This window comes from Sprattus sprattus (genome assembly GCF_963457725.1).
Source record: "Sprattus sprattus genome assembly, chromosome: 1".
Taxonomy (NCBI): domain Eukaryota; kingdom Metazoa; phylum Chordata; class Actinopteri; order Clupeiformes; family Clupeidae; genus Sprattus; species Sprattus sprattus.
This window is the reverse complement of record NC_137920.1, coordinates 23,302,296-23,315,581: the sequence shown is the minus strand read 5'-3', so window position 1 is coordinate 23,315,581 and position 13,286 is coordinate 23,302,296. Positions and strand designations below refer to the sequence as shown.

Genomic DNA, 13,286 nt, shown 5'->3' with positions numbered 1-13,286 from the left:
TTCGGTGGACAATCTAGCCTCCGGGCGCATCAGAGGAGACACACAGGGGAGAAGCATTGTCTGTGCCAGTACTGCGGTAAAACGCTCAGCGAGCCGCAGTCTCTTGCCATCCACCAGCGCACGCACACCGGAGAGAGGCCGTTCAAGTGCGTGCGGTGTGAAAAAAGCTTCGCCCAGTTGTCGGTGCTGCGTAGCCACGAGCTGCGGCACACGGGTGAACGGCCTCACGTCTGTGGATCGTGTGGGAGGCCCTTCGTCCGTCGGGACCTGCTCAAGAAACACCAGCGAGTGCACACAGGGGAGAAACCCTATCACTGCTCCATCTGCGGGAAGCACTTTGGCTACCCGGCAAGTCTGAAGAAACACCTGAAGCAGGCGCACACCGTGGTGGTGGAAAACCGCCGGTGCCCGCAGTGTGGGGTGAGGTTCACGACAACGCGGGATTTCAGGACGCACGGGTGTGTGATGACGAAGGGCGGTTCCATTAAGAACGCTTTCGGTGGATCGTTGCAAGAACTGGCTAAAGAGTTGGTGTTGCCTCTTATTCAGGGAAACCTCATGTGATGCACTGATGTTGAAGTGTGTTTTGTGTGGATTTGACCGACGCATTTGCACTTATAAATACAAATTAATAAAGTCTCAGTGTATTAATGACATTTGACAAGTCAGATGTATTCTAATGTTGTATATACGAATCATACCTCTACATTCTGTTCTTGTATATAGTGTTTGCTCTTCTACAGTGTTCTTGGAGCACAACAGGTAGTGCAACGTGCTGACAACATAAAGGTCACCAGTATCCAGGGAGCACATATAACATAGATACATATTTTCACTATTATAAGTAGCTTTGGTTAAAGCTTAATAAATTAACATTTATTTGCAGTGACTTTTGATAGGTGGAGTGTTGTGATGCTTTGAGAAGAAAAGTGGTACATAAAAATTGCAGGGGTCCATTTACCATTTGCTGAGCCAGGACTGGTGACAATGTAGTTGGCTTGGAACGAGCCACGACGATTCCAGCCAGCCAGTCAATGCGTTGCTTCAGGAGCCAGAAAATTGATTAGCCGTTGAGCTTAAATATCAACAACCTTTTACCAGAATTGCACACTGTACCTTTAACTTTAGAACTGTAGTAGTTAGGAGAGTAAATAATAATTGAGTGAAACAGAACAGAGTATAGATCTTAAATAGAAGTTTATTGTATCTTGTACCATTTAAGTTATTATTAAAACACATTACAGTTTATAATCTTTTTAAAAAAGTCAAAATGCATCCCAGCTTACATTCAAAGAGATACATTAATTATGATAAATAGTAACATGACGTGTATGGTTGATTGAATTTCAACGATTTAAGTTAGCTTAACAGAAATCATAACCACAAATAGCAGCAAAGCAAGCAGAGAGAAAAATACAATTCAGTGGCCAAAAAAATGTCTAAAAAAAGATCAAATCATGACATTGAGTTTAAAATCTTTAAAATGTTGCCTTGTGAAAGCTCACTAAAAGCTTACATTAACATGATTTAAGATAATTTACAAATGATCAGACATTCAATACTCATTTTAAATAAAAATATCATATTCAAAATCATATTTACATTTATAGTAGGATTTGCCTTCTGGAGTTCATGCAGTTCTTATCAGTGGCTTGTTTGTCTTGACAAAAATCACCTGGATAAAACTGATCACGGCCCTGGGTTTGACGCACAACTGTACTGCTCAAAATACCGTCGTCCTGATCTAGTGGACTAATCAGGCGGTGGTGTTAAACTTCTTGGATACGGGACGCGTTGGTCAGCGAAGCGTCTTAACCGAGGAGGGGCGTACCATAGGTGTGGCGCCACGGCAGGCCTTTTTGAACACACTAGGGGTCACAGAGGCCATAACTGCAGTCTCCCACTTAAAGAACTCACAGCCTTTCTTGTGCGTCTGGCCTGGCCCTGACCTGCGCACGGGACAGCAGAAGAAAGCTCGTCCTTGATTCGGACCTCCGTTGCCCACGGTGAGCCGCTTCGCCCGCCTGCCGCAGCCGCACAGCGGAGACGTCACCTTACATGCGGCCCTTGACGAGGCGAGATGTGATTGGTTCACACGGGAGGACAGGACTGAAGGTGGGACAGGGAACAAGCCTCCGATAGACGTCCGTGTGCTGGTGGAGGTAGAGGGCTGCGATTCAACCTCACGGTAAATGTTGAAAGAGCTGCTGGTAGTTGTAGTTTTATAAGGGCCACGCTGTGCGGTGCGGCCACCGGAGGTTTTACTTTGATAAAGTGGACTTGGCAATACAGAGCTGCTGGAAGTTGCATTTTTATGAAGGGAGTTAAATGTGGTAGAACTGCAGATGGTTGCAGTATTACGAAGTGAGTGGTTTGAGGCCAAGCTGCTAGGAGCTGCAGTATGAAGAAGGATGCTATTTGTTGCAGAACTGCTGGAAGTTGCAGTTTTCTGAAGTGAGTGGTTTGAGGCCAAGCTGCTAGGAGCTGCAGTATGATGAAGGATGCTATTTGTTGCAGAACTGCTGGGAGTTGTAGTTTTCTGATAAGAATGATTTATGGCAAAGCTGCTAGGAGCTGCAGTATGAAGAAGGGTGCTGTTTGTTGCAGAACTGCTGGGAGTTGTAGTTTTACAAAGGGAATATTTCATAGCAGAACAGCTGGGAATTAAAGGCTTAAGAGTAGAGCTGTGTGTGGCAGAGCCACTGGGAGTTGTAGTTTTATGAACAAAGGGGCGTAAAAGTGATCTGTAATCGTCACCAATAGAGACTGGTCTAGGCTTTTTGAAGCAGGCATCACCGTTTTTTGCCTGCAATGGATTTTTAACTGCAGGTATCCTGTTTGCAGAGGTCTGTTTTGTCAGCTTTTTTGAGTCTTCAGGAGCAAGAGAGAGGCAAGACGAAGAAACAAACGATGACACAATCTTGCCAGGCCCGTACCAGCGAGCGCTGCTATTGGTCGTAACCCCTGGACCACCCTCATTGTCGTCGCACTGCCCTTCCTCCACCTCCTCCAGCATCACGTCGTCGTAGGAACCCAGCTCATCACTTTCGTTCAGTACCACACCGTCCGTCCAGTCCACCTCCGAGGTCTCGAGGTCAAAGTTGAGCTGTTTGGGCAGCAGGTCCGTGTGTGAGCTCACGGTGGTGGACACCAGTACCAGGCCCATGGCCTGAGGCGAAGGACTAGAACCAGAGAGGAGGGTGTGTTGTCGCGTCACCGACCCAATCAAACCACCCCCGTACAGGCACGAGGATAAGCCATTAAGAACAGTCTTTGGAGTCACCAGGCTCTGATATTGGCAGGCGTCTGTGTTTTGGTTGATGTTCACATTATTAGGAGTGGTGTCTGACGAGGAACCTGGGAATGCCCTGGCAGTGCATTGTGGGTGTGTGCTTTCGGAGCGTCGCTTGTTGGCTCCGTCTTGCGTCTCGGTCTTAACGTGCTCACCCTGGTTGCTGGAGTCCCTCTTGACAGGACCGTTTGGAAACATGGGCTTGGCCTTCAGCGGTGCCTATGTGTGTAATAAAAGCAGAAACAAATTTTGATGAGGGGAGGAAAGAAAAAGTATAGAAAAGATAAAAACAATCAATCACGGGATGTCCGTTCACCTTCGAGGGTCATTCGGGGGAGGACGGCAGACCGGCGAGAAACCCACTCACCCGATCCAGAGATTTTGTTATCTTCATGAAGCAGCCGTCGGTCATCATTCTCCAGGCCAGATGACCAGTGTTGCGGGCGTCATCCAAACCTTCAAAACAAACACACAAAACACAAAATGGAGGCCAAACTTCAACTGAGTTATTATATTATAAAACACTGCTGACATGAATAATAAAACGAATAGGAATCAAAATTATATTAATTAGACCAGAAGATTATTCCATAGTGTTAACTACAGTTGGCATGAACTTTATGCAAGCTATTAGGACATTACATTTGTTTTCATACATACCCGAATGCTCTCGTCCGGAGAACTCGATGCCCAGATCTTGCAACGCTCCATTCAGTCCCTTAGGTGTTCTGTTGTAAAACAACTGCAGGGGGCAAAAAAACTACGATTAACCCAACCTTTTAAACGTCGCTACACGTGTAACTAAGATACAGTTAACGTGTAATTCACATGAGAAAACTCATAGGCAAAAAATGACATGGCAACACAATTACAGAGATCAGGGTTTTCCTAAAGGGCCCGTCAACTGCATGTCCCCTCCTCCCCCCTGACCCGAAGGCATACTGACAGAATGTGGGAATGATCATTCGGTTGGCATGTACCTTGTAGGTGGCACGCAAGTCGATCCAGCTGTTCAGTGCCGGCGGTTTGTGGAGCTGCTTCCGTTTGCACTCATACAGGAGACACACTCCCAGGTCCCAGTCTAGACAGGAGCGACAACATCAAACAGATCTCTTCAAATCCACAATCCAAACTTTTATTATAGCAGAGGTGATTGTGTTGGATTTCATTCAGTCATTTGGCAGATGTGACTGAAACCAAGCTGCTCCCAAGTAGGTAGAAGAAGAGGTACAATACTAGAAAATAGGCAAAAATAAACACTAAAAGCAAACTGCCATTAGAAATAAGTTTTGGTTTCATAGGACACCACCAATAGCCCAGTTGACACTGATAGAAGCTTGCCAACACACTAACAGATGGCTTCTGGCAGTATAGCTGGCAATGTCATGCTGTTAAAGCTTTTCTTCCATTTTTGCAGGGTGTTCCAGGCCTGTACACATAACTACTTAAAGCATATCCTGGTAGGCAAGTGGGAAAGACACAGGTGTTTATCTGTCCTTCACATGACCATATGCTATCAAAATGAATTTGAGGAAGGCACAAAACTAGTTGTCTATAAAACCATACCTCAAAAAGTGTCAAATTGCTGCGTAGTGTTGCTTTGAGTTCGGAATACATAAGCGGGCAGGAGAAGCCAAGCAAAAGTCGTGTCATCAGCTGCGTAGTATTACCTGACCAGGTGACGAAGGCACAGGGACCACCAGAAGCGAGTGGTGCTTTGTCGTCCTTCACAAACACCAGCCCTCTCTCCTGCTGCAGCGAGTGGAGCCATCGTGTGAAGCGGGACAGACAGATGGACAGAGGAACTCCAGCTTCCACCTGCGCCTGTAGAGCACAGGAGAGAGAGACCGGAGAAATGAGGAAATACAGTAGCAGTTCATTTCTGCACTTAAGTTAGTGTGTGTATTACGTGTAAATACGTCATGCGTACAATCCATTAGACAGTTATAGAACCAGCAGCAAATTACCTGGGAGATTCCTGTGAGCTCCGTGCAAAACTCGGAGAGGATAGGGTGTTCCTGTGGCTGCACATACGTGTGGAATTCAGACTCTACCGCTCCGGTAGAGGTGTTCAGTAAAACCGCTGGGAATTCGACTAGCACAGACAACACGTTTTAATACATTTTCTTATCAAGGGAAAAGACAGGTAAGTTATTTAATATGTCTTAATAAAAACCTACTTATTTCTTGGCCGTAGTTTTTCTTCTCTTTCCAGCAGGTGGACTCAAAGTCGATTATTATTAGGTGGGAAAAATACTGTTCTGTAAAGACAAACGTTGAAATAGCTCGTTGAATGCCAGCAGATTCAACTTTTAACAACACCATGCTCTGGCATGTGGCTAACGTTATACTATTAGCAGACAACTTACTTCTACCGGCTCGTCTTGTTTGGCCAGGTTCTTTAGTCTGACTCCGGCGTCTTATTATCCCAAGTTCCCTGAGAGAAAGGGTATTAGATTAATCAAAACACTGTTAGCCTAACACGTTAAGAAAGATAACTTTCGCGTTTACATAAAACCGTTAAACTGATGCTAGTCGATGTGTTGTTATCGCTGTCCGAAAAACATTATCAAAACAAGTGAACCCACCTGGCCAGTTTCTTTGTCGACATCCCTCAGGTCGATAAATGTTGTCTAAGGATGAAGGCAGTTGAACGTTTTGTTTAAACTGCGCTTTTACGTTTCTTCACCATGTAACAGTTTGATATATTTCCGTAATATCCTGGAGGGTTGTTTAAGGACGTGCAGGAAAACAACAATGCTTAGTTCGCGGTGAATTTTCAAATACAGCAGCGCACACCACATGCGTCATCGCTAGATGTCTCGTCCGGGTTTCCGGCCAATGGAGTCGGAACCATAGACATTAGATATATTCATGTCTATGGTCGGAACGTCCGCACATGGGGGCCATCTTGCTGCCGAGAGTTCGCTCACCCATTTGTGTATGAAGTGGTATGTACTTTTTAAATAACCATAACGTTCTCAATTTTCAACGGATTAGCAAATGGTTTGTTTTGTTATAAACGTCAGATGTGTAGTTATGACAGTACATACTCATGAATAATTTCCCTACAAATATACATCCAGAAAGGCTGCATGTTGAAAATCCCCACCCTCTAGAGAGAACTAGACTACCGTGGAGGTATACACATGGAGGACAGAGATAAAAAATGACCCAAAAAACTGTGAACTCAATAAAAATAAAAAATATTTATTAAAAAATAACAATAAATACAAATATGAATAAACAGGAGTGTGGTGTAATTAAATCAGTAAGTGGAAGGGAACCAAACGTGTGCTGCAAAGATCATTCTGTTTTATAGAGCTTCTGTCGCATGTTGTTGCTCTGTAAACTAAGTGTAGTCATTTTAGCGATGTGGTGTAGCCTTAGCTTAAAAAACAGGGACACAACTAATGTTAGCAGCGTATGGTGGTGGCTGTCTTTGCCATACTGCGTGCCGCTGATGTACTCCCCGAGTTCAAACACACATCCTCTGACCCGATCCTCTTCCGTACAGTGTACACGACCTCCTGCAGTTTGATGGGCTGTGGTCGTTTGAAACTTGATGATGCCTGGCGAATGACCCACTCTGCTGCCCTGACGACCCTCACTGTGCCTCCTGATGGAATCAACAGGCCTCCATTGTTTTTTAAGTGACAGCAGGTGGTAGCTTTGGTCTTTGATGGCAGATGCAGCGTCTGTCACCAGGCTGGCATGGCAGACATCACAGGACGGCTTCTCCAGAGCCCGTCGCACAACAAATCCTGAAATTTGAGTCAGTATAATAATATCATAACTTATAATAATTATAATTATAATGAATAAGCATGGGGTAATTAAGGAGACACTTTGTTTGGACTATCAGATTTTTTCCCCACAGAATTGACTATTAGCTCTATCGGTTATAGGCAAAATTGACTCGGTCAGCCTTTACCTGAAAGCGTTGTCCACAAGACCATCGAAGTGGACAGGATGGTAGCTGTGGTCATGAACTAGGGTAGGAATGTCAGCAGATGGGGATGGAAGATCTTCTCCTACTGCTGCAGAGGACATATCTACAGCTGATAGGCTTATAGAGGTGTCGATGACGGCTGGTAGGGACTCTGTCTTATCCTGTGCCGTCACATTGCCTCTGCATGGTTTAACAACTTCAAACTGGGCCATTAGCTTTCCGAAGATGTACTTGAACTGCCTGGCATTAGGGTTGTTATTCCAGCCACCTTAAAAAAAAAACACAAGATATACGAGTATATTACACAGATATTCAATATATGCTTTGAAATGTTTTATGCTTTAAAGCTGACTAGTTTGCATCCCTGACCTTGAAGTATAAACAGCGTGAGGTTTACGATCCTTACAATTACTTTTACGACATTAAACCTCAATTCACAACATAACATGCAGACCATGCAATACATACCATTATGACACCGGCATCTGGGGAGAAAAAAGAACTGAACACAAGAGAACTGGAACACAGACAAATTTGCAGACAGCAAACACATATGAGCAGGATAGAAATCACATGAATAATATACACTACGTACCACGTTATGAACTTGACGCAGAGAGAAAACAGCCTCTCATGAACTCGATGCAGGCCGGACTAAACACCTCCCAGGATGAAGCAGCCGACGCATGCTGTTCTTGGCCCTCTTTGCTTTCCTCAAGGCACTACTCTTCTCCCGCTGCAGCTGCCTCACTCTCGCAGAGAATGCTTCAAGTTTGGCCTTTATAGCCTTGGGGCAAGCAGGCAGTGCATACGGGTGGTCAGTGGCCACCGCTCTTTTCTCTCTCAATGTCTGCTGTTGATTGTCCTCTCTGGCTCTTTCTTGTTTTGTCGAAATCTACAAATATACAAACAATAGTAATACTGAAATGTATCACTTTTTCATAAAAAATCTTCAGATTTCAATTCTGTGAGCCTGAATACGTTTTTAGGTTGTCCTGTTCTTCAACAGAAAACACAACAGCATACTTTCAAGAAATTGTATAGGCTTCTCCACTTATAAGGCAAAAATACATTTTTTGGCTCTGGACAAAAATATAAAGGTTGCCTAGCTACCCCTGGGTGACGTTTCAATGTCCACTCATGTTTATTCATTCCAGTGTATGAGTGACAGAGAAAGTAAGATGGCCAGTGGTTTTCAAACTTTTTACACAGACTACCACCTCAAATAATATTGGGTTCTTAGACTACTAACACCATCATAGACCTTTATGGGTAGCACCTGCATAAAGGATTTAATATAACAAGCCATATGATGTTCTCATTAGTTTGTGACATTCCACATGCAAATACTCACAACATCAAGCGTCAAGTCCAATGGCAGGTTTTCATCCACTCTTCTTTGAATATGAGCTGGAAAGTTGAAAATGGTTGGCACAACACCATCTCTAAGCCGGACAGTCTGCCCGGTCCTGTCAAAGGCATCACTCCTGAAGTGCTCACTGCAGAGCCGTGTCCTTTTAGAGGCAACAAAACCGTCCCTTCTTAGGGCAAGTTCCCATTTCCTCCTCCTCTCTCTGTTTTTAGGAAACCTTATAAAAGTGAGAAATGTACCCAGATATATAAATTATTGTCAACATTTTCAATCCGTATTTCCATTTCATGGTAAGGATACAAATACACACCTAAATTATCATATTTTGGGGGTAATGTATGTGTGTGTGTGTGTATGCATGCACATTTGAAAATAAGACAACCACACTAAAAAGAATATAAAAAGGTGTCCAAAAGAAACATTCAGTGTGTAAACAAACATGACATAGCCCCACTGTTCCTGTACATACTTCCACTAAGAAACTAACGATGATCCAAAAATAAATCACAATATTGTAATATCCTACGAGTGAAAGGTGATCCCACGGGTTTTCGTTTCGAGAGAACGTTCAGTAGTGCATCCAGCGGCTGCACAGTAGTCTGGCATCTTCACTGGCAATGAAGCTCAGCAGTTTCCTGTCGAAATCATAATGAAAGATGTTTTTAATAAACCAACCCGATTGGAAATTATGTTCATCTTAAGTTATATTGAAAAGAAAGAACAATTCGGCCTCTCCATTGATGTAAAATGACAAGCCGTAGACAAGGCGCGATACACAGCTTAGCTGCACGTTTAAGTCGATTTTCGAAGACAAAAGCGGCAATTTCAACATGTTCAAGCATCTAAAAATATGACCACGTTAATAGCGTTTGTAAGAAACCAAACCTTTTGTAAATCCGTCAAGATTTCAGCGAAATAATAAGAGTTTGTTCAGATCACTGACCTTACCCAGAAAACTTCCCTCGTAGCAAGATAGCCCATATATGTGGTCATATCCGTCATTCTGCGTTGATTACACTGGTCTTAAGGACAACTAATCAGCACAGAAATATAGATCCACTCGATGCGGCGCGGTCTTGTGATTCTGTGAGTTGAAATTTGTCAATCATTCAGAAAGTTGCTTTTTGCGGTCATTTGGGTAAATGAGATAGGCAGATATTATTGTGTTGATAACCTTCGCCTTTTTTTAACGGTCATCTCACTATGTCATTATTGTAACTCTGGCATCTTCAAGTTCTTCCTGCAAGGCTAACCAATCAAAGTAGAAAGTGCGATGGGGCACCTACTGTACCCCACATGTTTACACCTCATCTCCTTTCATATTGTGGTCGTTACATTCAGACGACCTCGTTTGCTATCCTAAACACGCCATAGGTATGTCAGATGCAACCCGGTTAAGGATATAACTTCGCTGAATTATTGGGATGTTATTTTCTTTTGATTGTGGCATTCGAAGATGAAACCAACTCAGGGATCTCTTTCGACAACTCTCCTTTTGATTTGCTGATGTGCTGACAAGATCCTGGCACCGCTGGCAAGTCCTTGTCGCTCTCTCCCTCACGTAAGGCATGGCTCAAGCGTCCAACGGTAAGAGAAAGAGAGATCTTTCACCAGCCTCTGAAGACTCCAATAACAAGAGATCCAATGGAGAACCATCACCACCCACACAGGCTCTTAGACCCAAGGTACAGGTTTGTTACGAATTGACATTTCTCTCTCAGACCAGTAAAGCTATTTGTTATTGTATGAATAAAACATTACATTAACATGATCTGCTGTCCACAAAGGGCCCACCACGCTTTACTCGCTGTTTTGAACATCTCCATGAAGCCATTTCTCTCTCAGACCTGTCTGAACTGCTTCAGTATGCAGCCTTGGGGAAAACAGTCACTCAGCCAAGGTTAGGCTTCGCAAATCCGAATGTGTTGCGTCTTTAAATGTTTTGTATGTGTAATGTCTTATTTTGACAGGCGTCCTGTCTTCTTTTCCCACAGTTGGTGTCGCCTTCATCGCCAGCGTAAGCTATCTGGAGTGACTGTCACCATACTGGATGATGTGACTCAAGTGCACTTCTACCGATATTATCCACAGTTCAAAAACCTCCGGAGGAGGTACAAGACAGTAAGATGGCTTGTTCTTGTCACGCTCTTTGTGCATCCTATAAGTGTATATTTAGCCATGGTCTTGGGTGAGGTTGTGTAGCTCATTTTGGTTTTATTCTCAGGTAACATGGCTTTTGCGGCAGAGTCGTTTAAAAAAAGCATGCAACACTTAGTAACACATCCATTTAAATGCAGACCGTAAAGTGGAATGTAAAAACCTTATATCCAACACACACAGACACCTTATATCCAACACACACACAGCAAGAGTTTGCCCAGAGCCGTGTGTTTAGTTTCCATTGGTAAATGGTTTTGAGATTGATAGAAACTAATGAGCACTTGAAGAACGGACCTGAAGACGTAGTAAGGGGAGACAGTGGGGTGGAGGTTCAGAGGACAAAGTGTGAAGTACGAGGGGAGATGTTGATAGCAGGAGGGGGAAGAGGGTTCAGATAGCGGGAGAGGGAAGGGGGTTCAGGTCACAGTGGACAAAGACAGAGTACACATCCAGGGGTATGGATGTGTGATTGATTTAGTTCTTGTCTGTTACAGCAGGAACAAAAACAATGTTCAGTTCCATCAGTCCCCCATATGAGCATTTCTATGCTCACACAGCAATTATTCAATTATATGTCATGCTGCTCTGTAATCTCCTGTCATTGGTTTTAACATGTTAATACTTAATTATGTAGTTCATTAATTGATATAAATACGTCAAATTACTTAATTACTCACATTTGTAATTTTTTCCTGTAGAGAGGCACTCTGCTTCCCTGTGCTGGTGATGTGTCCTCTTCTATTCTCAACTCTGCGTTGTCCTATGTCGAAACCGTGACTTCAGAAAATCCCAACAGCGGTATGTTGTGTGGATCTAAGAAAAGAAAAGAAAAAACAAGGAAATGGTTGAGCATATTAAATTTAAATGTCAAGGAATGTGTCCAGCAGCATCTGTAGAGCAGAGAACAAACTTTATTTTCAACTTCGAACTTTTTCAACCTGTTGGTCAAACACTTTGTTTTTCAGCCTTGAAATGTTGCCTTGACTAATAGATAGAGTTAGATAGTGGGGATGCACCAGGATAGCTCTCTCAGTGTTATTTGTCATTCTTCATTGCTTTCGTATATTGTATTTTCATGGAAGATCTACGATGGCATCCAGTGATCAGGAAGTTTGGTTTGAAAACTCGCAGGCTCTCCGCATACGTGCTTACAGCAGAGGAAATGTCAAAGAACAAGTTTCCTCTTAAAGGTAAGTGGATGAAACAGTTTGTTCAAAGAACAAAAACATATTTAAAGGATAACTTTTCATGTAAGGCCTAAATATATGTTTTGAGAAAAAAAGAAAATAAACTAATTCAAGCATGCGTTAAGTACCAGTGTTTATAATTATATCTGTAACACCTACCTATGATGCTTTGCAGGTGCCCCAAACTGTAAAGCATTTGTTTGCACAGGAAAAGATGATCACGTGACTGACAGTAGCCCACTCTATGGGCTAGACTGTGAAATGGTAGGTAGGCTTCTTGAACACCACCGCAAGGCATAGTGTTGAAAACTCATAAAGTAATGCCATTACTTAATTCTGCCTCAATACCTAGTGTTGAGGACTTCACAGATGGTGTCATTTCTGTTAGCTTCAACCTGGAAAATGCCCAGAAAATAAGTCAATGGTGTTTCAGATGAATACATATATATATTATCAGTCAGAATCTCACTGAAAAAAATGTAACTGAAAGTCAGGTCACTTTCACAGTCTTATCAGTGCCTTGTGTGTGTGTGTTTTTTGTGTGTATGCTTATTTTTCATTGAGATTCATGTGCTGTTTTGTTTGATTTGGCAGTGTTTGACGAAGATTGGACAGGAGGTGACACGTGTGTCCCTAGTGGACAGCTCAGGGCAGTGCGTGCTAGATGAACTTGTCAGGACGCAAAATCCAATTCTTAACTACCTCACCAGGTACGCAAAACCCAGTGACTGAAAAAAAAAACAATAAGCATGAACAGCCTTAGCTCATCTTAGCAGTGAACCAACTGGAAGGAACAACAACACGGAGCCGATTTAAAAACATATGAAGGTATGCTGTGTGGAGACCTAACTGTTGCCCTGGCTCCAAAACAGCATGTAGAATCTGGCTCCAGTTTGAACACATGACAGCTCTTATTATTCAGTTAAATTCAATTCAATTCAATTCAATTCAATTCAATTCAATTCAATTCAATTCAATTTACAGTATATAGCGCCAAAACAATACAATTGTCTTTGGCTTAATTTCTACCTAATAAAAGGGTACAACGCCCTGCTGTCTGTGCCTTTTTCCAACCGCCCCTTATGCCGCTCTCTCGTGGAGGGCTTGGAGTCACAGACATCTTCTCCCTTCTGGTTCAGGTTCTCAGGGATCACTGAAGAGATGCTGGCGCCGGTCACCACGACACTCTCAGACGTCCAATCAAAACTCATACAGCTGCTGCCCCAGGACGCCATTCTGGTTGGCCACTCCCTCGATTGTGACCTCAGAGCCCTGCATGTGAGGATCTTCGGAGCATACTTTAGCCATGATGGACCCTGGAAA

General features: G+C 43.3%; 2 protein-coding genes across 2 annotated transcripts in view; one reads left to right on the top strand and one right to left on the bottom strand.

The window, feature by feature from the left end:
- Window positions 1-1,798: 1,798 nt before the first annotated feature.
- Window positions 1,799-5,903, bottom strand: eri2 (ERI1 exoribonuclease family member 2; the record flags this gene model as incomplete). Its single annotated transcript, XM_080842877.1, has 10 exons — window positions 1,799-2,066; window positions 2,937-3,511; window positions 3,660-3,748; window positions 3,953-4,034; window positions 4,273-4,373; window positions 4,963-5,116; window positions 5,260-5,387; window positions 5,473-5,553; window positions 5,662-5,729; window positions 5,881-5,903. 10 exons carry the CDS (start codon window positions 5,901-5,903, stop codon window positions 1,799-1,801), a joined length of 1,569 nt encoding a protein of 522 aa, XP_080699003.1.
- Window positions 5,904-10,160: 4,257 nt separating this feature from the next.
- The window catches only part of rexo5 (RNA exonuclease 5), a gene marked incomplete at its 3' end in the record, with an annotated part of 8,705 nt that continues 5,579 nt past the window's right edge, over window positions 10,161-13,286 (top strand). Inside the window, exons 1-8 of the mRNA XM_080840753.1 lie at window positions 10,161-10,301; window positions 10,404-10,516; window positions 10,611-10,737; window positions 11,475-11,574; window positions 11,859-11,966; window positions 12,139-12,227; window positions 12,558-12,673; window positions 13,103-13,241. Of these exons, the coding sequence (XP_080696879.1) occupies window positions 10,185-10,301; window positions 10,404-10,516; window positions 10,611-10,737; window positions 11,475-11,574; window positions 11,859-11,966; window positions 12,139-12,227; window positions 12,558-12,673; window positions 13,103-13,241 (909 nt within the window). The 5' untranslated portion in view covers window positions 10,161-10,184. The remainder of the gene's footprint in view (window positions 10,302-10,403; window positions 10,517-10,610; window positions 10,738-11,474; window positions 11,575-11,858; window positions 11,967-12,138; window positions 12,228-12,557; window positions 12,674-13,102; window positions 13,242-13,286) is intronic.